The sequence below is a fragment of the Rhinolophus sinicus genome, chromosome 13, assembly GCF_057876585.1.
Source record: "Rhinolophus sinicus isolate RSI-liver-muscle chromosome 13, RSI-T2T, whole genome shotgun sequence".
Lineage (NCBI taxonomy): Eukaryota > Metazoa > Chordata > Mammalia > Chiroptera > Rhinolophidae > Rhinolophus > Rhinolophus sinicus.
In genome coordinates, this window is record NC_142513.1 from 9,916,400 (window position 1) to 9,940,531 (window position 24,132).

A 24,132-nucleotide genomic window follows, 5' to 3' on the forward strand; every position below is an offset into this window, starting at 1 on the left:
GAAATAGCAATCTGGCACTTCTTGCCTTTTAAATCACTCTAAAAGTTACTTATTTTATTTTTGTGTGTGTTACCTAAGAACGTGAGCTCTATGAGGGCAGGAATTTTTGTCTGTCTCTTTACCACCATATTCTTAGCTCTTGGAGCAGGGCTTTGCACATAGCAAGCGTTTAATAAACAGTTACGGATGGAGGAATGAGGGAAAGAGAAAAAGGAGGAACCGAGGCGGGAGAAGGACGGAGAGGAAAACCGGAAGAACGAATGGGGAGTGAGGAAAGAAGAGAGGCCCAGTCCCGCTTCCCGCGGACAGGTCACACCTCCCAGCTGAACTACAACTCCCAGCAGGTCCCGGGGCCCAGGACGGGCTAGGAGGCTCTAGAGAGACCAGGACCCAGCCCACTAAGTTCCCGGCGTGCCTTGCGAGCGCAGGCGCCCGCCGGGACTTGTGGTCCAGGCCGCGGGCAGGGGGTGGGGCCGGGCATGGAGGCGGGCGGGGGCTGGGGGCGGGCAGAGGCCCCTCCCCCGTCACTTCCTGCGGGGCTGCGGGCGCCGGAGCGGCTCTTCAGGGTTTGCGCCCGCGGCGGCCGTGTCAGGTTCGGCTCCCCGCTTCCTCTGATCCCCGGCCCGGCGGCGCCCGCCTTCTCCGCGGCCACTCCGCCTCTTCCCTCCTGCCGTCCCTTCTCTCCCTTCTTCCTTCCTCCTTCCCCTCCTCGCTGCTGCCGCCGCCGCCGCCGCCGCCACCGCCGTCGCCGCCGCCTCCGCCGCCGCCCAGGACCGCCGGCCGGGGGACGAGCGCCGGGGAACAGCCAGGTGAGGCGGCCGGGCCCGGCCTGGCGGGGCCCGCGCGGGCGCCGCGGCCGCGGGGAGGTGGGCGGCGGGTGGGGCCTAGGCCTCGGCGGGCCCGCGCGCCGGGCCTCCTTCCCCGGGCCTCCCGCTCCGCCCGCGGGGCCTTCCCGGAGGAGGCGGGTCCTCCCGCGCCCCCCGTGTCGGGGCGCCCGGCGGCCTGGACCCCGGGCGCTCCCAGCCCTTCCACCTCTTACTGGGGCCAGAAACAGGTGCCACGCCGCCTTTCCTCGTTCCTCCTGGCGCGCCGGGATGCCGAAGTTATTCCCGGGGCGGAGGCGGAGGGTCCCCGCTTCAAGTCTTTGAGACCCGGAGCATCTAGATCCCCCCAGGCAGGTCTGTAGCATAGTAGTTAGGGCACCACCCAGGTGTCCGACGCGGGTACAAACCCCAGCTTCGTCCCCGTAGGCAAGTCCCCTAAACTCTGTTGTCTTGGTTGAAAAAAGGGGCTAATGCTGTCCCTGCCTCCTAAGGCAGTTAAGGTTCGGTGAATTGGGGCGTGGAAAGCGCTTATCAGAGTGCCAGACCCACAGCGTGTCCCAATAAACCGTCTGCATAATTTATTAGCGTGATATTAAGGTATAACTGAGTGGGCAGAGTGGACATGAGTTGACCTACCTCCCCGTGTGAGTTTCCGTAGAGGCAGAAGTGTTCAGCGTGCCTACCGCCAGCGCCGGCTTGTTGTTTTGGTTGTTAACATCTGAAAGGGGTGTACGTTTAATTGGGACACTCTGGAAGCAGGCAGTCTGGGAAAGATAGATGCTGTTATTTCCATCTCCTCCGCTGATCCACCTGCAAGATTTTCACCAGCTCTCTCAGTACGAGCAACCTGTCCATTTTTTTCTGCCATCATCCGGCTTCTTGTTGTCATTCCATTTCTGGGAAAGTTGCTGGCAGAAGCTTTCCTTGAGTTCAGCAAACCCTTCTGGAGCGCTTGCTGTGTGCCAGGCTCTGGAGGGGGGTGTACGAAGCTGGAAAATGTGTGTCCTTTCTTGCCTGCATCTCTAACTTGTAACTTTTTTTTCACTGCAGCTGTGCTTTTATTCCCTCCGTCCCTGTTGGCCGACTTTCCTTTTAAGCCCTTGCCCCACCTCCGTGTCGCAGTATTGCTTATGTGGAAGTTTTCTTCTGCTCTGCGAAGATGTGCGCTTCAGTCTGTTCTGCCTCTGTTCTCTGGCTGTGGGGACGTTTTTAAGGTCACTCTTCCCTTCTGCTTGTAGCTTTAATTGTTTAGAGGGTGGTGGAAAGAGAGTTAAACCGGATTCTTGGTTGGTTTTGGGTTTTCAAGAATCGGTGTGCTTACCAAATGTAAACTACTTTGCTGCTTGTTGAAATAAAAACTACAAGTACAGTTGGATTGCAGAGGGAGCAGTTTCAGTCATCCTGGTGACAGGTAGGATTTATAAAACAGCAACTTTATTTAAGGATGCAGAGTTTCTTTTAATTCTGTACTTAGTTGTGTAGGTGTACTCTTCATTAAGAAAATGTAACTCATGGAGGTTCAGATTTACAGAAGAGTAAGGAGTGTCTTTGCTCTACTGAATGATCCTCCTGTACATTGGATTATTTTAGGTAATACATTTCCTCACTGAACTTAAACTGTTTTGATTTACACCCATCTCAATAACACTCATGATGCAAACTGGTCTCCCTGTTATTGACATTTTCGTAGAATTTTCTGACACACAGTCTTACCATTGTTTCTAGTTTAAAATCTTTGGATGACTCTTTAAAGACACGTAAGCAAACAACTAAACAAGCAACAGAAGACAAAGCATGTCTTTTGCCATATGGAAAATTGTAGTGTTAAGGAAATGTTTTAATACTGTAGTAGAGAACCTAATTAAAAAAACTTTTCATTATGGAAAACATACAAAAATCGAATAGTATAGAGAATCCCTATATATTGGTCACTCAGCTTTTTTTTTTTTCCTTTATTTTTTTTAAATTTATTTTTTACATTTATTGGGGTGATGGTCACTCAGCTTTGATAATTATTAACTCATAGCTAGGGTCAATTTTGTTTCATGTTGTACCACCTCCCCCAAACTGGGTTTTGAAACAAATCTCAAACATCATATAATTTTACCAGATTTCTCCAGATTGTTAATCTGTCACAAAATTTACTTATAGTAGAATCACAGTTCTCATTTTGTTTGTTGGGCTTCTCATCATCTCTTTTGACATGGTTACTATACAGCAGAAAAAACAAACAAACACAAAACCAGCCGAATTATTATAGCTCTTGATTCAGTGTTTACCCCCCTCAAAGTCATATCCAAAGTACTTCCTGACTTCTTTGTGTGTAGAAGCAACATTCTTGAGCTATTAATGTCTATAATGGAAAAGCAATCAGAAATACAGATCCGTAATCCTGTTTTGGTGGGGGTCTACCTGTTAAAACCACTTTTAATGGAGAATAACTTTATGGCAAAGTTAAACAACAGTTAATAATTTATAATAAAACTTTGAAAGTTTCTTTAAGTCCTTGTGTAAATATGCTGCTGTCACCTTAGGTTAAGAATTAAGCGAAGGATATTTGATTTCAAAACTCTGTTGTAGAATTATTTTCCAAAGATCCCACCTCCCCATCTGCTATATTTACAAATAGTAAGTGTGAATGAATTCACAGCATAGATATTCATGTTTTTCTTTCTTGTCCAAAAAGAGATCTCTCCTAGAATGGAAGTTGACAGGAATATATTGTTTGTCTTACTGCTTAATTTTCACATTTCTGGTCATGAACAGTTTCTAGCTTTTAGACCTGTAACATTGTTATTTCTGTTATGTAGGCTTATTTTTGCGCTTGATCAGTTACAGTGAAAATGTATGTTATGTTTTAGTTATTACAGCCTGGGAGATGGGGAGGGATATGCATACCTCGTAATATTAACTTAGGCGGAAAAAAATCAGTTTGGTGTCTAAGAAAGGGCACAAAATGTTCTTTATCTAAAAAAAAATATGTAGTGCTTCCCAGTAGGCTTAAAGTAAAACTTTCAAGTATTTGGAATTGTTATCATACAGTTTGTTCAGATTAATTTGCTCTTTTTTTAAGATTCAGCGAGAAAGCTCATTTATATACAGATTATCTTAAGTTTAGAAATGAGCATGACTCATAGCTCCCTCCCCCCTCCAATTCTGAAGTCCAACTCATTAACATGATTCTGGGTGTAATCATTAAACGTGGGGTTATCCTGTGCTGCTTCATCCAGTTTCTCCCCATATAACAGGGAAGAAGGTATTTCACATAGGCCTCAGTGTGTAGAGTAACGGGCTCTGATGCCCTTTTACTGGATGGAGTGAGTGAAATTTACCAGCATAAAGATAAAACTTTCATGAGAAAAGTATCTTTTTGTATGATGTCATAAGTCAGTTCCAGGGGCCTGTTTTCATGAGCCTCCAAACTGGATCATCTTACTTGATGTCCTAATAGTGCTGCGGAATTGCTCAATTTGGGGAAACGTGCACGCCTCCCTTCCAGTGAGAGCTTTTGGGGTTACTTTCTTTCGCTCAGAATGGGATTTTGGAGCCTTCAGAAGTGTTTAGAGAATTTTATGACAGATTTTGTTTCACACTGGACCTATGACAGGTTGTTTTAAATTAGCTTCTGGTGGTGGAGACCTTTGTGGTTGAAATGCTTCTGGTGTAATTTTCTACTTGACCTTTTTATTAAATAAAACTTCATCAAAAGCAAGGCTATAGCATTTTATGCTATTCCCAAAAATATAATTTGCAAGTTAACTATGAGGAAACATGTTGGTTGCTAAGGTTATTTTTACCCAACATTTTATTATGAAAAATTTGAGATATACAACAAAGTTCAAAGAATTTTAGTTTTCACCTCTAATCTACTCCCCTCTGCCGTTAACATTTTACACTTGCTTTTTACATGTCTGTTCCATTTCTCTCTCATTCATTAAATCCGTTTTATTTTTTGATACATTTTAAAGTCAATTGCAACATCACATTAAATACTTAAGCATGTATGGCTACCACAGTTAATTTTAAATTGAGACAGCTCTGTATGTGTGGTATTCCTAGGTCTCTAAAAGCCAAGAGCTTTGTTGATTTTTCTTTCCAATTTTGCTTTGACTGCAGAACTCGTTGCTTTTTAAAGGAAATTGTTTAATGAATTTTTTGCAGGTGTGCTTATTGGTAAATCAAGTATTACAAAGCTTGAATAATGTAGACCAAATCCTTTGTTCTCACTTGCTAAGGAGATGATAGGATTATAATATATAGCTATGTTGATTTTTACAAATGCCACCAAATGGATGGTTTGGATACATTTTGCCCAAAACTTAATGCTCTGAACTGAAAAACTTTACCAGAGAAAGTTACTTATTATTTTAAAAATGGTGAAATTATTGCAAAGAGCTTAATTTATTTAAAAAATGTTTACATTCCCAGGGTAGTGAATAAGGTTGATGTAAAAGTGATTTATGTTACCAGGCAAGTGGAGGTATTAGGTTGGTGCAAAAGTAATTGCGGGTTAAAAGGTTAAAAATTGCAAAAACTGCAATTACTTTTGCACCAGCCTAATAGAAACAAATTGTATTTTCTAGAATTATACATGTTCATTTATTGTTAAAGGAGTATATTCAGGGGGCTCCCAAAATATATTGAAAGCAAAGGTAGAAATATCTATCCAAGAAAGTATTTGCTTTCGATTAAAAATTAGGCTTCTAAATCTGCTTCTGTTTAACCTGGAATCTAATTTGGGAGGGAAGTGTGATGACTTTGTGAGTTTATAGCAGTAATGGAAGCAAAACAGGCCATTATAATACAAGACAGAGGTCATAATTGCCCTAGAGGTTTTTTGTCATGTCTACCAGACTACAAAGTCTAAGAAAAATCTATTTAAGTGCCCTGGGGTCTTTTCCCTAAATTACAGTGATTACTCATCAAATTGTCCCTATATTGATGTCACTTTAGAAATGGTTGCCCAGTGAGTGGGTTGACTTTAGTAAGCATGTTCTCTCTTCCCATTTAAAATCCTTTTTTTTTTTTTTTTTTTTTTTACAAGTGGTGTGTAGCTATAAGTTTATATTTATAGATGTTTATGCGACTGAGCACAGGATTAGCGAATTTGCTGGATAATAATATTTGCTACTATTTATTGAGCTTGTACCATGTGCCAGGTTAGGATTACCGGGTGAGGGTTATTTGATGCAGGAAAGGAATCTGAAAGGTCAGATTGAATTTAATAATATAAAAGCTGCTGTTCATTGAGCTCTTCCTTTGTGCCAAGGGTTGAAGTACCGTGTTTCACTGAAAATAAGACCTAGCCGGACCATCAGCTCTAATGTGTCTTTTGGAGCAAAAATTAATATAAGACCTGGTCTTATTTTAGCATAATATAAAACCAGGTCTTATATAATATACTAATATAATATAATATATAATATAATACTGTGTCTTATATAATGTAAGACCGGGTCTTATATTAATTTTTGCTCCAAAAGATGCATTAGAGCTGCTTGTTCGGCTAGGTCTTATTTTCGGGGAAACACAGTAGACGTTTTATGTTGTACTTCTGAAATTTGCAAATGTCTTTGCAGAGGGGAGGGTCTTAATAGTTGTAACTGGAATGGGGTCCTGAGCTCTTTGAACTGAACCACACTTTCATCTCTAAATATGCTGTGGTGCTTTTTGTTTAGGATAATTTATTCCCCCACTCTCCCATCCACTGCAGCTAGCATGAATTTTGTTCATTAGAACCTTAGACCAATTTGAAAAGTCTGGTTCAGTAATACCCAGTTTTAAAAAATGAAATCTATTTGTCATTCCCTTGAAATAGTTTGAAGATTTACAGTTTACTTTTGTTTGTTATGATAGATTGCAGCAGTCAAATTAAACTAAAACTTTCAAGCTGATTCATAGGTTGGGGGGGTACTTAGAAGTAAATGGGGAGGAGGATGTTTCAATAGCCTTTGTGTTGAAGGAGACTCTCCCCTAAATTATTGCTATAGTCCTTCAGAAAGTTTGTTAAAAATGATTTATTAAATATAGACAAGGTTGTTACTAAGAAAATTAAGTTTTTTTAGAATTATAATATTCTGCTGTACTGGACATGAGTTAACTGAGCTAGTTCGCTTTATAGGGTTAGGTGGTTGTTGCTGTTTTGCTTCCCTGGCCTTTCTAACATCCGTTTCCTGGCTAATGGTATTGGGAATATTTAGTGTAACTTTCTGTTTGGTATTGAATTGCCTCCTGAACAATTTATTTTCTGTTTTCTGTGAGTCAGTGGTCTCCTGAATAAGAAGCCTCTTTGGTTCTCCAGCCAGGCAGTAGTGGTCATCTCTCTTAAGATGTAGTCTTAAAAGGCTAGATCAAAGAAATGAAATCTGCCTTTGGATTTAGAATTTTAGTGACATGGTGTATGAGTTTCCATTCTGTGTTTAACCTTAACCGAGGTGATGGAGTAGTCTGTAGTGACATGTGTGTCTCATTAATCGTGAAAAGGTGTTGGAAATGTGTCTTTTCTGGGGATGGAAGTGCGCAGATAATGCTTCTTAAATTGTGACTATACTGGCTCCCCTCAGGCAGGAGCTTTATGATCTAACTAGGTTTTGTCTGATTCGCTCACATTTTTGCTTTTTTGAAGTTCATCCTTTCTATAGATTAAAATTAACTGAGGCATGAATTTTCTAGCCTTGCAGATTCCACCCTGACGCAAATAGGACCACTGGCTGCTGATGACATTGTGATTTTTGTACAAAATGCCAGGCAGTCCTTTCCTCTGTCAGAAAGAAGATAGGTTATATGTAATGATAAGTCTGATTATGCTTGGAGGCTTATGTTCTTTGTTGCACAATTTATCCAACCGGCTCATTGAGGCTCCATGACCCTTTGCCTAGATGATATTCAAATGTGGTTAGGTAAATAAGTTTCCTTTTGCTTTGTAATTGAGTGAACCTTTACGATCTAGAACAGTTAGAGTATGACTTATTTTTAGGTACTAATTTCCCTGTTAACTGAGAATTTATCAGTTTAAGCACCGAACATAAGAATAAAGTGAAAAAAAATGTTTTGGATGAGGTTCTTTGTACGTTTGCTACATTTTTTTTCTTCCTTAGTGTGTTTTGAATGTGATTTATTAGTACCATTTTATAATATCAATCACTGTGTATCCTAAGAAAGTGATATTTAACAGCCAACTTTGGTATGGCTTGTCATAGTTTACAAGCATTTCATCTACATTACCAGTTAATTCACTCAAGAATCATGATTGTTTTATTAATCATGTGAAGTTGGTGGTGGTGCCCCCATTTAATATGTTAAAAGGTTGAGGCCTACAGGTATAACTTGCTCAGGGTTATTCACCTGAGCGCCAGAGTTGGGACCCAAACTCAGATCCCCAATCAAGCATTTTCTCCACCTTATCCAAACAGCCATGTGCTAGCTGGTTTGCCCTTAGCCTAACTCCATATTTTGCAGCCAAGAGCTCTTTTTACTTTCTTTTGTGTCTTCGTTAGTTATGAAGTGATGTGTATTATGAGTGATTTGTTACTGCTAATTAAAATACCACTGTGAATTTTTTATTTAAATTTGTGTTGGGTTTAGGGTTATTCCTATGCAAATGTGAATTCCAGGAGGAGAGAGACTACATCTTATTTGGGTGCACCTCTCTCCCCTGTGCCTAGAATAGTGCCTGCGAATAGTAAGTGTTCACTAATTACTGAGTGAATAAAGCAATGAATTTAATTCATGCTCTGGATTCTAGTATGCTTTCTTAAGTGGGAAAAGAAGGAAATTGGGCTTAACCCACAGTCTTCTGTACTGCTGCTTGGAGTAAGTGCTGTGTACTATATATATACTGGTAACAATCATGGTGATTTTGGATTTTCATTTGAAAATGGTTAGGGGATTTCAAAAAATGTTTGCTCATAGAAGTGTGAATGTGTATGTGAATGTCAGATACCACTTGTGTAAAGATGCTTGAAATCCGAATGGTTGCAGACTGCTGTATTTCTCCCCCCTTCCCCTTTTTACTTTGAGTTGTTGGTGGTTGTTTCCTACTGTTGTCATTATGTTTGACTCTAGCAGCTCCTTTTTTCCCAGTCTAATTCTTTAACTTCTGGTTTGGGCTAGAAAACTGGATACCCAAACCTACGATAATTGTTCAGCATAGTTGGCTTTGACTTTCGGGCCCCCCCTACTGGTAAAAGGCGCGGGCTCTATTAAGCAGTGGTCTTACACTTCTGTTTGGGCTGCCCAGAGGCCTTTTCCAGATCCCATTCATGCTAGTCTTTTGAATGGCTGAGGTTATGGAACCATGGGGTCTAGACTGGAAAGTTTTAGTACAGTACACTATTTACAAAAAGACCTTGAGTTGTTAAAATACCACAACAAATTATAGCTCATGATTTTATTTCTAACAATCATTTGGACAGTGAACGGCTACTTTTTATTGTTTATTAAGTCACAGGAGCAGTGAGAAATTGAAACGAGCAAAATTACTTTATGTTGTAAAAATGCAAACAGCATCTCAAGATAAGGAATTCTATTTGCTACCGACTACCATCATTTAAAAAGGGGGGAACCTCTAGATAAAGCAGACCTGAGAGTTTGAGAATTAAACTCCTATGTCACTTGAAATCCAGTTCTAAAGAATGACTGTGATTTGGATTTACTGGAGGTAATGTTTTTTGTTTGTTTTTTGTTTTCTTGCATTTTGCAATTTAATGTAAGACTATTTATGTACAAGTTCCTGTTTGTAAAATTTTCTGTGTAATTGTATTTGTATCACTAAACACATGGTAAGGACATTTATGAATAAAATATTTAGCCAGTAGTTAAACGTTTAAAAATCAGGCTTGTGTGATCACGCAGTATATGATATCCAGTTCCTTTTTCTAAAAAATTAATTCTTAGGTATTCACAGCTCTCCTACCAGGAAGTAATTGAGACTGAAAAGGAAATTTCTACTGTCTCTTATGTTTGAGTCTTTGCAAAGTACTCTTTACCTCCTTCCCAGGCATTTGTGTCTTTTGTAGACTTTAGTATGCCACTTCAATCCGTGACATCATGTTTTCAGAAACTAACTTGTAAATTTTAGGTTTCCCCAAAACTTTAGCAATATATAACTTCATTTTCAGAAAAAGATCTACTCTAGTAAATTATTATTGTTTATTATTTTCCAGGAGTTTTTTAACTACGTAACCTCTCAGAGCTGAACCCAAACAGCGTTCTTCCTGGAGCACCTCTTTTTAAGGTACACATAACTTGACTGTGTAATTTCAGGCCTGTTCATAATCTGTAACATTTTCAAATTTTTCAGTGACTAGTGTGGAAAATGACCTTTACTTTTGGCTGTAATGTTATAAACAGAAGAGATTTTATACAGGTTGACTTTCTTTTACTCTTGAGATTTAATTAGGAAATAATTAAATACAGGGTAAATTGTTGGCAAGAATGTAAAACCAAAACCCTCTAGCCAGCAGTGCCATATACTTTAAATGTAGAGACATGGAAATTGATCCCTGAAGTTGTCATTAAATCACTTGGTCAATAAGTATCTTGGTTATAGAAACTTTTGTAGTTTGCCTTTGAATTCTCAGATTGTTTGTGTTAAACTTGGTTTTTAAACTTGTGGAAATAATTCATCATTGTTTTCTCTTGTGAGCTAGGGTTATGAATCAAGTTCAATTTACCACTGGCCACTTGTGATCTAGTCCAAAAAAGTTGTGTAGGCGTGTTTCTAGGATTTGACTGTCTTTAATCAGGGCGCTGCAAAATACTCTACATGCATTGATGCTGCTCTGTTTTTTAGCACTTTCCCTCTAAGAGCCGAAAGCACCTCATACGTACCTCGTAGTAATTCGTGGATGAGTTAACCCAACTTTCATTCATTTATTTATTTATTAATTATTATTATTATTATTATTATTTATTGGGGGATATTGGGGAACATTGTGTTTCTCCAGGGCCCATCAGCTCCAAGTCGTTGTTCTTCAATCTAATTGTGGAGGGCGCAGCTCAGCTCCAAGTCCAGTCACCATTTTCAATCTTAGTTGCAGGGGGCGCAGCCCATCATCCCATGCGGGAATTGAACCGGCAACCTTGTTGTTGAGAGCTCTTGTTGAGCTGGTGCTCTAACCCACTGAGCCATCTGCCGCCCGCAGCTTTCTTTAGGAATGAGGAAATTGACGCATAAGGAAATTAGAGAAGTTGTACAAAGCTCAGTGAATGGGTTTACATTGATCATGTTGAATTTGTGTGATGCTTTTCTTTTCAAGGAACTGAAAAGTTCCAAGCCTCAGGGTTCCTTCAGTGTTTTAGTTACTACTGAGGCTGTGTCAAATATCCGATTACAAAATGATTTGGGAAAATTGAGGCACTGGGCAGTGAGTTGCCAAGAGTTGGACATAATTGCTATCTGAGTTGAGGGTAGAATTGAAAGCCACAACTCAGAAGTTTGGTCTAATTTAAACTACACTGCTGGTTGCTACTTAGCAGCAAGGCTGGTGTCTTAGAAACTGGGTCTTGGCACTGATCTGTTTTGCATGAAGATGATAGTAAATGCAGGTGTGTTTCTGCATAAATGGCACTTGGTTACAGACTACAATTTCCCTTTTCTGAAAGCAAAAGTGAGTTAACTGTTACATTGAGCTAAGCCCCTCCTTATTCAAGAGTATGTCACACGGTACTGCTTTTAAAAATCTCTGGCAAATCATGAATTATCATTTTGGTTGGTTTAAAACATTTTTGTGTGTTTTTGTAAGTTTAAATTTTAAAAACATATTTACAAAAATAATGTGTTTGAGTTTAGTTTTCAGAATTTTTCTAGGGAAGGGAAGAGAGGGTTCAAAGCTAGAAAAGAAATTAAGGGTTACAGCTTATTAGTTTGCAGAGGTAAATTTTTTTTCGCTTTAATACACAGTATGGTGTGATGGTTTTTCTAGTATGAACAACTAATAATGAATTCTCTTTTAGGAAGTGTTTCTTTAAATAGACCACCCAGTGGTTGGTTACATTTGTTTGGAAAGAAAATCCTCCATTGCCCAGTTGGCATCGAGCCAAGTGTGAGACGGGGGCCACATTCAGTCACTTGTATTGGATGCAAAGGTCCTGAACAGCCTAGGTTGTTTTCAGGCATTGTTTTGGACTGTTTTTATTTCTTGTAAGTAATTGTGCCTCCTCAGGGCTACTTATCCTGTGTCTTTCTCTTGAGCACCAAGTACATAATAATCTTTTTTTTTCTCTTTTTTTTTTTTTTTTTAATTAAATTTATTGCGGTGACAATTGTTAGTAAAATTACATAGATTTCAGGTGTACAATTCTGTATTACATCATCTATAAATCCCATTGTATGTTCATCACCCAGAGTCAGTTCTTCCATCACCATATATTCGATTTTTTTCTCTTTTAAGTAGTTTGGTTGTATTTCTTTTAAAGAATATTTTAGTAGTGATTTGACATATGGGCCTGTTCTGGACATTATTTGCTTGACATTGTCTTTTTGGAAATGATTATGTAGGATGACAGTGATTGCCATGTTTCTGTACTTGTGGGTGCCCTATCTACAGGTGTTTGGATACTTAATCGGTGTTTCTAGGGGGCAAGGGGATGGCGAGTGCTGGGGAGGGAGTGAGTTTACTTGCAGAAAACACAACCAACCACATTGCAACTAGAAAGATGTGTCAGAAAAGGATCTGGGAAATAGCTGTTGGCTGTAAAGGTATTTTAGGTGTCTTTTAAGACTATTGTAGGAAAAGTGGTTTATTCCTTTTGTTGTTGTTGACAGAGTTTCTCTGAGAGTGGAACCTCTCAAAAACTAAAGAGAACAGATGGATCGATTTACAGTTGCTTGCTTAAAGATCTCTTCTATGTCTTTGAGGAAAAGTTTAACAAATAGATTCTTTCTGTCACTGGAGAATGTACAGTCTGCCATGTAAGGATTCACATGTAGATGCTTAATACATTTTTGTTGAATATTGAATGAATATATTTAAAATTGCTATTGATACTGCTAATGCTTTATCATGGGAAGGAACTGGAATACTTCTGTATCTGTGTACCCACACTGCATAAGATTCAGTGAAGGACTTTGAAGGGGAGAGCTTTAGTGAGATGTTTGTGGCTATCTTAAAATCTTGTCCAGAATTGGAATGACTCCTTTCTTTTGTCTGTCTGTCTGTCTGTCTGTCTCTCTCTCTCTCTCTCTCGCTCGCTCGCTCGCTTTCTCTCTCTTTTTTTTCAAAAACACTTCTTGTTTGGAAACATTACTTATTACAATGGTAAATGAGGTGTTGATTACACAAAGTGTAGATACTTCATTATAAATTATGGGTTAGTCCAGTTAAAAATTAGATACTAAAAATGATGTTTTTCCGTAATTGCTGAAGTAGTTATTTCATACTACAATGATTCAGTAGTCTGTTAGTTGAAAGTAAGACTAAGCACTACTGCAGATAGTTCTGTAAACTGTTTCTAGAAGGGTCTGCCTTGTGTATTAAACAAATCACTCAGACTGTGCACTCAGTATGGTCTAGTCGTGATAGATGGACAGCTGAGTGAGGAATAGGCATTTGATGCATGGTCACTTTTTAGCACATCACGTATAATTAAAAAGCAATGCTTTTTAGCGTTCACGTGTCATATTCCTCTTCCCCACAACCCATTTAAAAGTAGTTGTTGGCACTTGTAAAATGGAAGCTGCCAGCCCAGGTAAGACTCCATTTTTATGAGAAGATTTTTGTGTCACTAAGCCAAAGTTAGAACCCCGGAGGGAGGGGTGGGACTTGGAATTAGGAGTCTTTAAAAAGCGGTACCGGTAATTCTGCTTTATCATCCCTCTTGATGTTATAATGCTGATCTCTGCCCATAACGTTAGGATTTGAGAATAAGATGAATGTGTTTTCCTGGATTGGTGTCTAAGGCTCTTCAAATAGGAAAAGAAAACAAGGCCCTCATCTGTGCTGGAGGCAGAAGGCAAGGAAATAGCACAACACGGGCTTAACAGTCAAAGGTGTTTCCAGGGCTGGGGAACACTGAGGAGTCTGTGTGGTGCAAACTTTTCCACCTAATTTTACTGTGTGTAAAATACTGTTCTTCTATAAGAAGACTCCAACACAACATTTTAATCTCTCTTGAGTCCCTAATTTATCTGGTGGAAAACAATCCTTAAAGATAGATTTAAAGGAAAAAAAACAAGTTTTCAGTTAAGGATTTAATCTCCAGGACAGCGTGCTGTTGAGCAACAGGTTCTAAATTTACACAGAAGTAGTGTCTCCAAAATTCCATGATTCCCCCGAATGCTGATGTGAGCTGTATAAATAGTAGTGAAAAGCTTTATTTCTTCTTTGAATTACGTGGGTGAAGGGCATATTTCCCTCCATTTATAACTCTGATTACTGCCTGGCTTCTCTTTGGAAGAGGAGCATCTATTTGGGTAAAATACTAGCATCAAGTTTTTAGAGCCTTTTGAAGTGAAAGGGGGATTTTCTTTTCCTATCTAAGAATATAAGCTACTTGTTACATTAGCAAGATTTTATTTTGTGGGTTAGTATATGTATACTAGGAACAGCATACCTGGCCCCTTTAACTACTGGATACCAGTAAGTCCTCCCATCCCCCACTCATGACAGCCAATAATGTCTCTAGACATTGTCACATGTCCTTGCTGAACAAAATTACTCCTTCTTTAGAACCACTGCTTTAGAGTCTCTGTTCAGGTCTAAAGACACATAGATGTGTTAAATTAGCAAATGACTAAAAATTTATTAGTAAATGAGTACTGTTTTTTGAATTTTGGTATTGGTTATATTGTTGGAAATTAAATATTTGTAAAATACACAGCCTTTTAGGGGGGTTAGAAATTTTTTATTGCAGTTTTGAACTACTTGTTTCAACCAGCTGTTGTAAACTCCTCTAGGTGAACTTGAGGTTAACATTTTGGGGATAGTCTTCATTAAAAGCCTGTTTGTTCCCTTTCTCAACTTGTAGAAAACCTGTGTATTTATGTCTGATGGAGATGCTGGCATTGGGCCTGCTCTAGACAGTAGCAGCCAAAAAACATCCCTTTGGGCCCCTCCCTTTCTACACTTAGTTCATTCATCCGCCTCAGACTGGGAGCCACCCGGGCAGAGGTGGGTGCTCCTTTTGGGATATAGGCAGACTCTGAAATAAACTCCTTGCTTTGGGCTTTTTTTGACCTGTGACCTGTGCTGGGTGTCCTGAAGTGAGTACACTATAAATTACAGTTGGTTTTGTTTTGTTTTCTGGTAGAAAAATGTGCTCAAGACAGCATTTAGAAAGAGGGAGGGGAAGTGGGTGAATAAGAGGGGTAGGGGGAAGATTGAGAGAGAAATATTTCCATTTTGGCAGCAGAAGGAAATAAAAACAATGAAACAAGGTCATAGCTGACTTTAAACGGTTCTGGACTTGTTTCTCGACACTGGCAGCCTGTCTGCTGAAGACCCATTATCTAGCTCTGCCGTGGAGCTCTGCTATTTTGTTCTGATTCCAAAAGTAAACAAGGAACAACTGCAATATTGGGCAGTTTTGTTGAATAGGGTAATGTTTATGCCTCTATGATCCAAAGTCATGTTTTAGCTGAGGTTTTGGTTTTGTTGTGTTTGAGTTTTGCAGTCCTTTTTGCTCTCAGCAAGAGACAATATGCTGGGACTCCTCAAGAAACTTAATTGCTCTGGTCATTCATCTGTTTCTGGAGATCCAGCTTTCATTAAAAACCATTCGGAGACTTTTGAAAAAAATTAAAGTGACCAACATTTACTCTGTATTAAAACTTCTAATTTGTTAGTTTGCTGGTTTCTACTTGGGTAGGCTTTTTATGTTCTTGGTTGCTACTGGTTATTTTGGGTTATGTTTGCCTTGCTTCAGTATTTTCAGCTTTTTGAAGGATGGCCAGGAAAATGAGCAGAACTGTCTTTACTTTTGACTTGTGGAGAAATCGAAATGTCTTTAGAAAACATAAATGCCTTTGGAGCTTACTAGGTTCAGTAAGCAATTTCCTCTGCTCTCCAGGTTCAGTAAGTAATTTCCGCCAGTCACAGCAGTAAAATTGCCAGTCTGAAATCTGTTCCTCTCTTCTTCGTTTCCTCCACTTTTGCTTTTAATAGTACAAATACTATTAGAATGTTCTTTGCTATTCAGATAATTTCTCAGTACCAAGAGCATTGATATGGGTGCAACAGTTTTTTTTCCCCCCCCTTGGGGTCTATAACTAAATGAGACCATCTCAAACAAACCTCTTAAGAAAACAAATTGATCTTTTATCATCATAAGGAAAAAGAAACAGTGGAAGTGAGAAATTCCTCTTTTTTCAGTCAACTTGAAGGAAAGCTCTAAAGGTACCAATGTGAGCCCCAGGCAGTTAAATGGAAGCAGTGTTTACATTCACCTGTTCATGGTGTTACAACCCAGTTGCTTTCAGCTTCTTGTAACTCTGAGGCCAGAAACCCTTACCATATCCTAGATACTATGGAAAAACCTCTCCATATTTTTAAATTTGCATTTTTTAGTATAAGCTGCAGTTCATAACTCAATATTCAACAATAAGTGTTGTACTCTACTGATTTTTCTTCATAAAATGAACATGCAGAGCATGTGGGTATTGTAAGTCATTTAAAAACACCAAGAGAGTCACAAGGCCAGGCACCTTATGCCAGGGAGAAACAGTTTTACTACATCAACATAGCTACATGCTAAATGGGGCTATTTTCATACTTGAGTAGGTGACACCAATTTTGACTGAATATTGGCAATTACATATCTCCTCTATAATTTACCTTTTTATTTTCTTTCCCTTACAATTTTTAGGTAGAACTTTAGACTTCATAGCACTGAATTAACCTGCATTGAAAGCTGTTTACCTGCAGTTATTCACTTTTGTTGAAAGTGACCATGTCTCAAGTTCAAGTGCAAGTTCAGAACCCATCTGCTGCTCTCTCAGGGAGCCAAATACTGAACAAGAACCAGTCTCTTCTCTCACAGCCTTTGATGAGTATTCCTTCTACTGCTAGCTCTCTGCCCTCTGAAAATGCAGGTAGACCTATTCAAAACTCTGCTTTACCCTCTGCATCTATTACATCCACCAGTGCAGCTGCAGGTAAGCGTATGAATCCAAGTGTCTTCTGTTTCAAATGTTTTCTCAGCCTGTTTTCCGATCTGATAAGTAGATTGCAGATGTAGAGAGCTCACACACTTATTTTCAAGAACAGAAGAAAGTATTACCACCTGAGCTTCTTTATCCCAGATATAAAACACTCGTTTGTATATTGGGTTGATGGAGGCCTCAGTTAACAGACCATTTCAAACTATAAAAAAGAGAAGTGAAAACTAAACTATAAAGCCTCGTTTATTATAAAGTGGTGGCTGGCAGAGAGAATTGAAGAATAAATACCACATTGGATATTCATTGTTGTATGGGAAAATTCTGCTTTTAAAATTATTTCCCAGAACTGACAAAGAACTCTTATAGGTGTAAGCCCCCTGTTTGTATATCTATAAGATTTTATCCCAAGCAAGGGGGCAGCCAGTTTTACTGGCAAGCAAAAGACTGCATTGGCATTTATTAATTTTTATTTTGAATAAGTAAGTTTAAGTTGAATTTCCAGAGGTAGTTTTCAAATCATACTGAAGGCCAATTAGAGATTGAAACAAAGAAACAGATTTTTAAACAGGAAATCAGTTTAGAAGCATTCAAATCTGACTATTAGGAGACTAAAAATGAACTAAATGTACTCATTGGGTGGAAAAGGCTTGAAACACCTGAATAAAAAACCCTAAAAACAGTTTTCTGCTCCCTCCCCCCCAAAGTGGCAAAGCCAATTAAATGGAGTGTCAGCATGGGTGTCTCCATGCCAGAGTCACCTTATAATGATTTTCCTTTTAACCCCTTAGACCCAACAATTTCCCTTGCATTTCATCCTCTCATTTCCTTTCCTTTGTAAATCTGTTTGGAAGAGTTTTTGCTTGTCTCCCTCTCCGCTGCATGGCATTTATCGGGCTACCTCTAGACTTCCTTGGACCGGCTCACCAGACAGCGTTCTTGACTTGTCCTAGTCCCTAGAGATTCAGTTTTCCCCACATTTGCCATTTAAGACTGTCTTAAGAGGCAGTGGCACTATTTCAGTCCTCTGGGATTTATTGCCTTTTTTTTTTTTCAATGTGTTCGTATATGCACATTCTATTGACTTTGTAAAACTCCTGTCCACCAAGGCCATTTTAGTTTACTTACATTTTCAGAAATAGATAAGGTCTGCAGATGGCAGCCTCTGGAGATCAGACTAGGGGACGCCCAGGAATGAGAAGTTAAGTGTGTGGGAAACGACAGTCATTGTTTGAGAAATGGTATTAGCATGTTGTTTTGTGAAATAACGAACAGGGTACAGCTGACAGCTGTTGCAGGAACCAGTGTGTCTGCTCAGAAGACCTTGTGATTCCCTTGGTTGGTTATAATAGCAGTGCTTCATCTGATTTCAGATCTTGCTTGCCTGCCATGGCTTAGTTATTCCCCTGACTTCTGTTCTCTCTCTTTTGAGGACACCCTCTCCTAGGTTACCTGGACTCAACTGGTTCAGAAAAGATCCCAGCTGTCTTCAGGCGTGTGCCCCCACTGTGGTTTGCAGTTTTGCATTATTGCTGCTCTAAATCCTTCGACCTTCAATTTTTCCCTCTTTTGTCATATCCCTGGGAGAGCAGCAGCCTATATACTGCTAGTTGATTTCAATGCTCTTACGTTATTTTTCAGTTCCTTCTAACATGGCATACCCCAAAGAGAAAACCCCAATGTGTCTTGTGAATGAGTTAGCCCGTTTCAACAAGATTCAGCCTGAGTATAAGCTTTTGCGTGAGCAAGGTCCAGCTCACTGTAAGGTAAATATTGTCCATACTGCTTGTGCACTTATAACCCACCAGGAATGTTTTCTTTTTATACTATTGCAAGTGGTTCTGTGATTCAAAATACGAATTGTCAAATTGCTGAGATTGTGGAAGTTGAGATGCGAAAAGTATGGATTTTGGGCAAGTTGCTTCTTTTCTCATCCTTGTAAAGTGGGGTCAAATCAAAGATATGCTTCGTTTGGGATACTTGGATTTTGAAACTCTAATTAGTCTGTGGTGGTTTAGGGACATTTCCCAAACACCTGTAAATGATTTCCTGTGAGTTTTCCAGGCTCTGGGCCTCCTGGCTGCAGCCCACCTCTGGCTCCTTTTCTGATCGTTTGCATGTACACCCAAGGCTGGGCAGGGAGAGGGGTGAGTGGGAAATCACTTTTGCCACTTGTTAGTAGTCAGGTAAAGGGTTTGAAGATGAGAGGTAGAACGCAGTTTCGAAGGGAATATTTTGGATTGTCTCTGATGTCAGTTATCATTCCCCTCATCTTAGAGAATGAAAGACTGACTGTAATTTGAATTTTTACTGTTTGTTATTCAGAAATTCAGTCTTTTAAGCTTGCTTGTTAGCGGTGTTAATGTACATCTTAGAACTTAAATATTTGTATATCTGGCTTTATCTTTTGTAGCTGTAGTATGAGAGGATATAGTATGTGAGAGAAGGATTCGGCCTCCTGTTTCTGACCCTAGCCTTGCAGTAACATGGTATAATTAAGGATGTCTCTTTATACCTCATTTTTCTTGACATGGAAACCTCAGGCCTTGAATAATACCAAGTTTCTCTTTTCATTTGACTAAAAGTAACATCAGTAGCTATCATAAATAGGCACCAGAGCATAGCTGAGTTAGGTGAGTGGCCTTTGGAGTCAGACAGGTCTGGGTTGGAATCCTAGCTTCTTACGAGCTGTATGACCTTGGGCAGGTTGCTACCTTTTTTTGAACCTCAGTTTCCTCATCTGTAAAATGAGGATAATAATACCCACCAAATAGGTCTATTAAAATGAAATGAGAAGAATATATGTTAAAGTGGGGAGCACATGTCTGGCATTTAGTACCTGCTTGAGAAGTGGTAGCTATTATTATTAAGCAATTATGCATTTAAGAAAAACAAATTTCGCATTCACGTGAAGCTACTTTTAACATTACAAAGCATAATTGAAATGTTTCTTTACTTTTAAAAGGCAATTAGACATTTTTCTATAACTATTCTGTTTCTTCTACAGGATTTTTTTTTGCAGACCTTAACTTTGGGATTCCCTTCATTACCTGTTCTGGCGTTTTAAAAATACATACTTTCTCACTTGAACTTGTAGTACTTGAGGTAGTTTGGCTGTGTGTTCCATCTATAACTGCATTTTTTCAACAAGTCATTCAAAGAGGAGAAGTTACTCCCATCTAGATGACTGTTAAGAGTATTTAAAAAGTCCGAGGTCTGGGGGACTTTTAATTCTATCCAAAGCAAGACTCTAGCCTCGCTACCAGTCCTCTGCACAGAAGGCGGACGAGTGACAGCAGTGCCGGACGGGCAAGTCCTGGAGAAAGGCAAGACTCTCAATGAAATTAACTCTTAATTTTGTTTCCTAGCATTTCCCCCTTCAGTGTCTTTCAATGAAAGGATCCTGAACATGACCCAGGGTTTGCACAGCGTTGCAGGCTTCTGCTTTCTGACTTCTCAGTCCGGCTAGGGTTTTGAGTTCATGCTGTTGGTGGTTAAGTGAGTAACCTTGTGAACTGCAGCATAAGTAAAGGAGACCCCTAGTGTTTCAGGGGGGATGAAGGAGTCTGCACGTTTTCCCCTTTAGTGGAAGCTGTGCACTGAGGGAATCCTGAAGTTAAGACCTACAAGAAAAATCCAGCTATGAAGGCAGGTCACCCTTATCCTTTTAGGCACCAAACTGAAATGACCTGGACATACCTGAAATCAACATTTCTGACGTAAATTATTTTAAAGGAAATGCAGTGATAGTCAGTGATAAAGAAAATCAGAAAAATAAAAGCTCCAAAGTAGTGAGTCTCAAACTTTGGAGACCACTTTGGGAGCTTATGAAAATTATGCATGTGTGGGTGTTTTTTGTGCTGTTCAATCAGAAACCCTGGGCGTGTGTATTTTACCAAGCTTCCTAGGTGATTCTTCAGATGCACGCCACAGTGAAGGAATCACTGTGCTGGATGGGTCATTGTTTTCTGACAAGAGTCTTAATTCCATACTGATAGGATTAATATAACCTAATTTTATGAATTGAGTGGAGTTACCTTTTAAAAAGGAAAAAAGAGGCTTTCCATCGCCGGTATTTGTTGAGGACAAAATTTGCTGTTTTGGATGCTTCCTTAGATTTGAGTTCAGAAACGTTTTTTAGATCTTTTCTTGCTGTGGATCTGATTTCCTTCTGAAAGTGGAGGCAGTGTACGAATAGTGCAGTCTTAGGGAAGTGAAAGGCAACGTTTTAGAACCTGGCTGACATTCCCAAACTTATTCAAGTTTTTGTCCTACTGGGGTTGCGTATTCAGCCGCGTCCACAAACACATTATAACATCAAAACAAATATTATCTTAATTTGTGTGAAATACTACTGTGTGTCTAAATCAAGTTTGCTAAATTTCTTCCATGAGAAATAATTGGAAGACAATTTTTATTTGGCTGGCTTCCAAATAATCAGTGTCTAATATTTTAATGTATAAGAAAACGTTTTTAAATCTCTAAATTTACCCCCATCTTTCAAAGCATAGTTTTTTTTCATGGAGTGCTGTGCATTGCTAGTCAGTGATCTATCTATTTATCTATCTGTCTATCATCTATATATCTTTTTGTGTTTATAAAAACAATAAAAAAGGGGGTGAAGGGATAAATTACCAATATAATGATCAGGCCTTTTAAATCATGACCATGAAAAATGTTCAAGGGCCACGTGACCTATTACAGTTACCATCAGGTTTCATGAATTGAGAGCTCACAATTTTCATTTGTAGGTGTTTACAGTACAGCTAACACTTGGAGATCAGCACTGGGAAGCTGAAGGAACTAGTATTAAAAAAGCCCAGCACACAGCTGCTGCCAAAGCTTTGGAAGGAACAAAATTTCCCAAACCCATAGCCCGCCCTTTTCGTAGCGAAGGAAGGAATCCAGGTATTATGCGTGGGCCAAGACAGGTTCCTTTCAAAAGTGTGTCTAGAGGTACCATTTAGTATGTATATGAATTCTTTCGTAACTAACTTGGTGATTTTGAAAGCACAGATTCTGCACTACCAGTGGCAAATACTATCCTTACTCTAAAGCAGTGGTTCCCAACCGATGGTCCCTTGATTCCTGACGACCTGGAGAGGCGGTCATGGGAGTTGGGGGGGCGGGGGGAGCTGTCATGAAACGATTTCTAAAATTTCAGAAAAGGTTAATGAAAATACTTTTCTTTCCCTTGATAAGGTTATACAGATTGCCAAGAATGTAGGTTTTAGCTAGAATCATTTCAACTCAGTGTGGTAATATCAGTTATAACATGCTGATCAGTTATAACATGCTGATTGTCATCTCCTGATCTTTAAAAAGAATGAGAAAATAACTTAAATATTTATTACTTAAATACAAATCAGATAATGTCTCTTCAAACAAGGAACCAAGCAGGAGAATACTAATAAAGAAGAGTGTCTGCTGAAAGGTTAGGAACCACTGACCTGGCGGCCGTGGGTAGGAGTGACTATTTTAGCACTTACCCCTCAAGTACGTGAAGTATCCCAGGCCTTTTGTACGCAGCAATGAATCCGGGAAGACCTCGCTCACACCTTTCTTGTTGCTTTTGATTTCTTTGTGGTATTCTGTCTTCAGACTCATTCTCTACTGCAGATAAATTTGATGAGTCAGACTTGCTCTTAAAATGATTCAGGTTATACTTAAAATGCAACTATGTGAATTCTGTAAAAAATATAATTCTGATGTTAGGTAAGAGGGGTTGATTACTCATGTGACCCTCTGATTTTGCAGACCCAAAGATATTATTATAAATTTGATTCATGCACTAAATTTAGTCAGACCAAGTATAATACAGAATCAAGTCATTTTTATTTTCCTTTACATACATCCTAAAGAGGCATTTTAAAGTCGATTTTCGTGTGCATTTAAATCAAACTTTGCCATTGCTAGTGTTGTTCTGTGTTTGATATGGAAGTGCTGTTTTTAAATGTGATTGTGCACTGACACTAATCTTTCTAGGCTGGTTTTCTTTTTAAATGGTCTTTAAAGGTTTATGAATTGGACGAACTTAGAAAAAGAAAATTGGAAAATTAATAGCGTCTGTTTTCTAAAGTTGATGATTCTGAAATAACCAAAGATATACTTGCTCCTGTTGTATGTGGAAACAACTCATTTTCCTAACAAGTATTATCACCACAGGTCAAATTCCATTTTAAATATTGGGAATTGAAATACCTGAATATTTTGTGTGCCTCATCTGACCTCTCCATGTAGAATTTACCTGCCTTTTTCTCAGTGATTCTACACCTGTCCTTATAGCACATCTTGTGTTGTAGTTCGTTGAGTATGTATGTTGTGTTCTGTGAGCTCCTGTGGGGCAAGAATTGTGTCCCTCAAGCTTAGCACAGTGCTTTGCATTCAGTTAGTACTTAATAAATGCATTGTTCTATGAAATAATGTGTACAGATATACTTCTAAGTGTAAGCCGATAACCCAGTAAGTCAGTACAACCAGTGTTATATAGGTTAAATACTCACAAATGACAAAATGATTTGGATAGTCACCTGGGATTTTTTAATCATGGAAGTTGATAAGTATTGGAACTTACTTCTGACAACTGGAATATATGGCTTGCACTGATAACATCTCATGTTAAGTTGTTGCTCCCTCTAATAGCCCTTACAGTATATTTTGTGCAGTTGACTGTGTATTAATATCTAGAAATCACAGCAGATTCTTGGATTTCCTGACCTGCTGCCTAGCAGTGAAGTGCATCATGAATCCAATTAGTAGAAAGCATGTTATTCTTTCTGATTTTAGTGACTGTCATTCCTATGTCAGAGAAAAAAACAGTTCTTTGTGCTAATTCTGTGTTGCAGACAGCATAACCCCTACTGTAGAGCTCAATGCACTGTGCATGAAACTTGGGAAGAAACCAATGTATAAGCCTGTTGACCCTTACTCTCGGATGCAGTCCACCTATAACTACAACATGAGAGGAGGTGCTTATCCGCCAAGGTATGTGTGTGTTTTAAATACAGGTGAAAGTATACCCGATCTTTTGCATAGAATGCTGACATGTGTAGGTCGTGGAGCACGGGATGATCTGGTCATCTTTGGCCTGCCCCTTCATTGTGTTGGTGTCTTTGGAATGTATCTTGATGCTGTTTTTTTCTCCTGTCACTGGAAAGGGCCTCAGCATGTTCCTCACCAGCAGTGTGGCTTGCGCTCCCAAGCAATCTGGTT

At 39.3% G+C, this 24,132-nt stretch overlaps 1 protein-coding gene across 10 annotated transcripts in view; it reads left to right on the plus strand.

The window, feature by feature from the left end:
• The first annotated feature begins 515 nt into the window (after window positions 1-515).
• The window catches only part of STAU1 (staufen double-stranded RNA binding protein 1), a 47,551-nt gene continuing 23,934 nt past the window's right edge, over window positions 516-24,132 (plus strand). For 2 of the 10 annotated variants that reach the window (XM_074317179.2, XM_074317180.2), the window contains exons 1-6: window positions 670-809; window positions 9,989-10,059; window positions 16,629-16,917; window positions 18,562-18,686; window positions 21,672-21,828; window positions 23,766-23,904. In XM_074317179.2, coding sequence (XP_074173280.1) covers window positions 16,713-16,917; window positions 18,562-18,686; window positions 21,672-21,828; window positions 23,766-23,904 — 626 coding nt within the window. In that variant the 5' untranslated portion in view covers window positions 670-809; window positions 9,989-10,059; window positions 16,629-16,712. Of the gene's footprint in view, window positions 810-9,988; window positions 10,060-16,628; window positions 16,918-18,561; window positions 18,687-21,671; window positions 21,829-23,765; window positions 23,905-24,132 lie in introns of those variants that run through there. The other 8 variants (XM_074317182.2, XM_074317185.2, XM_074317181.2 and 5 more) reach the window with 8 other exon arrangements.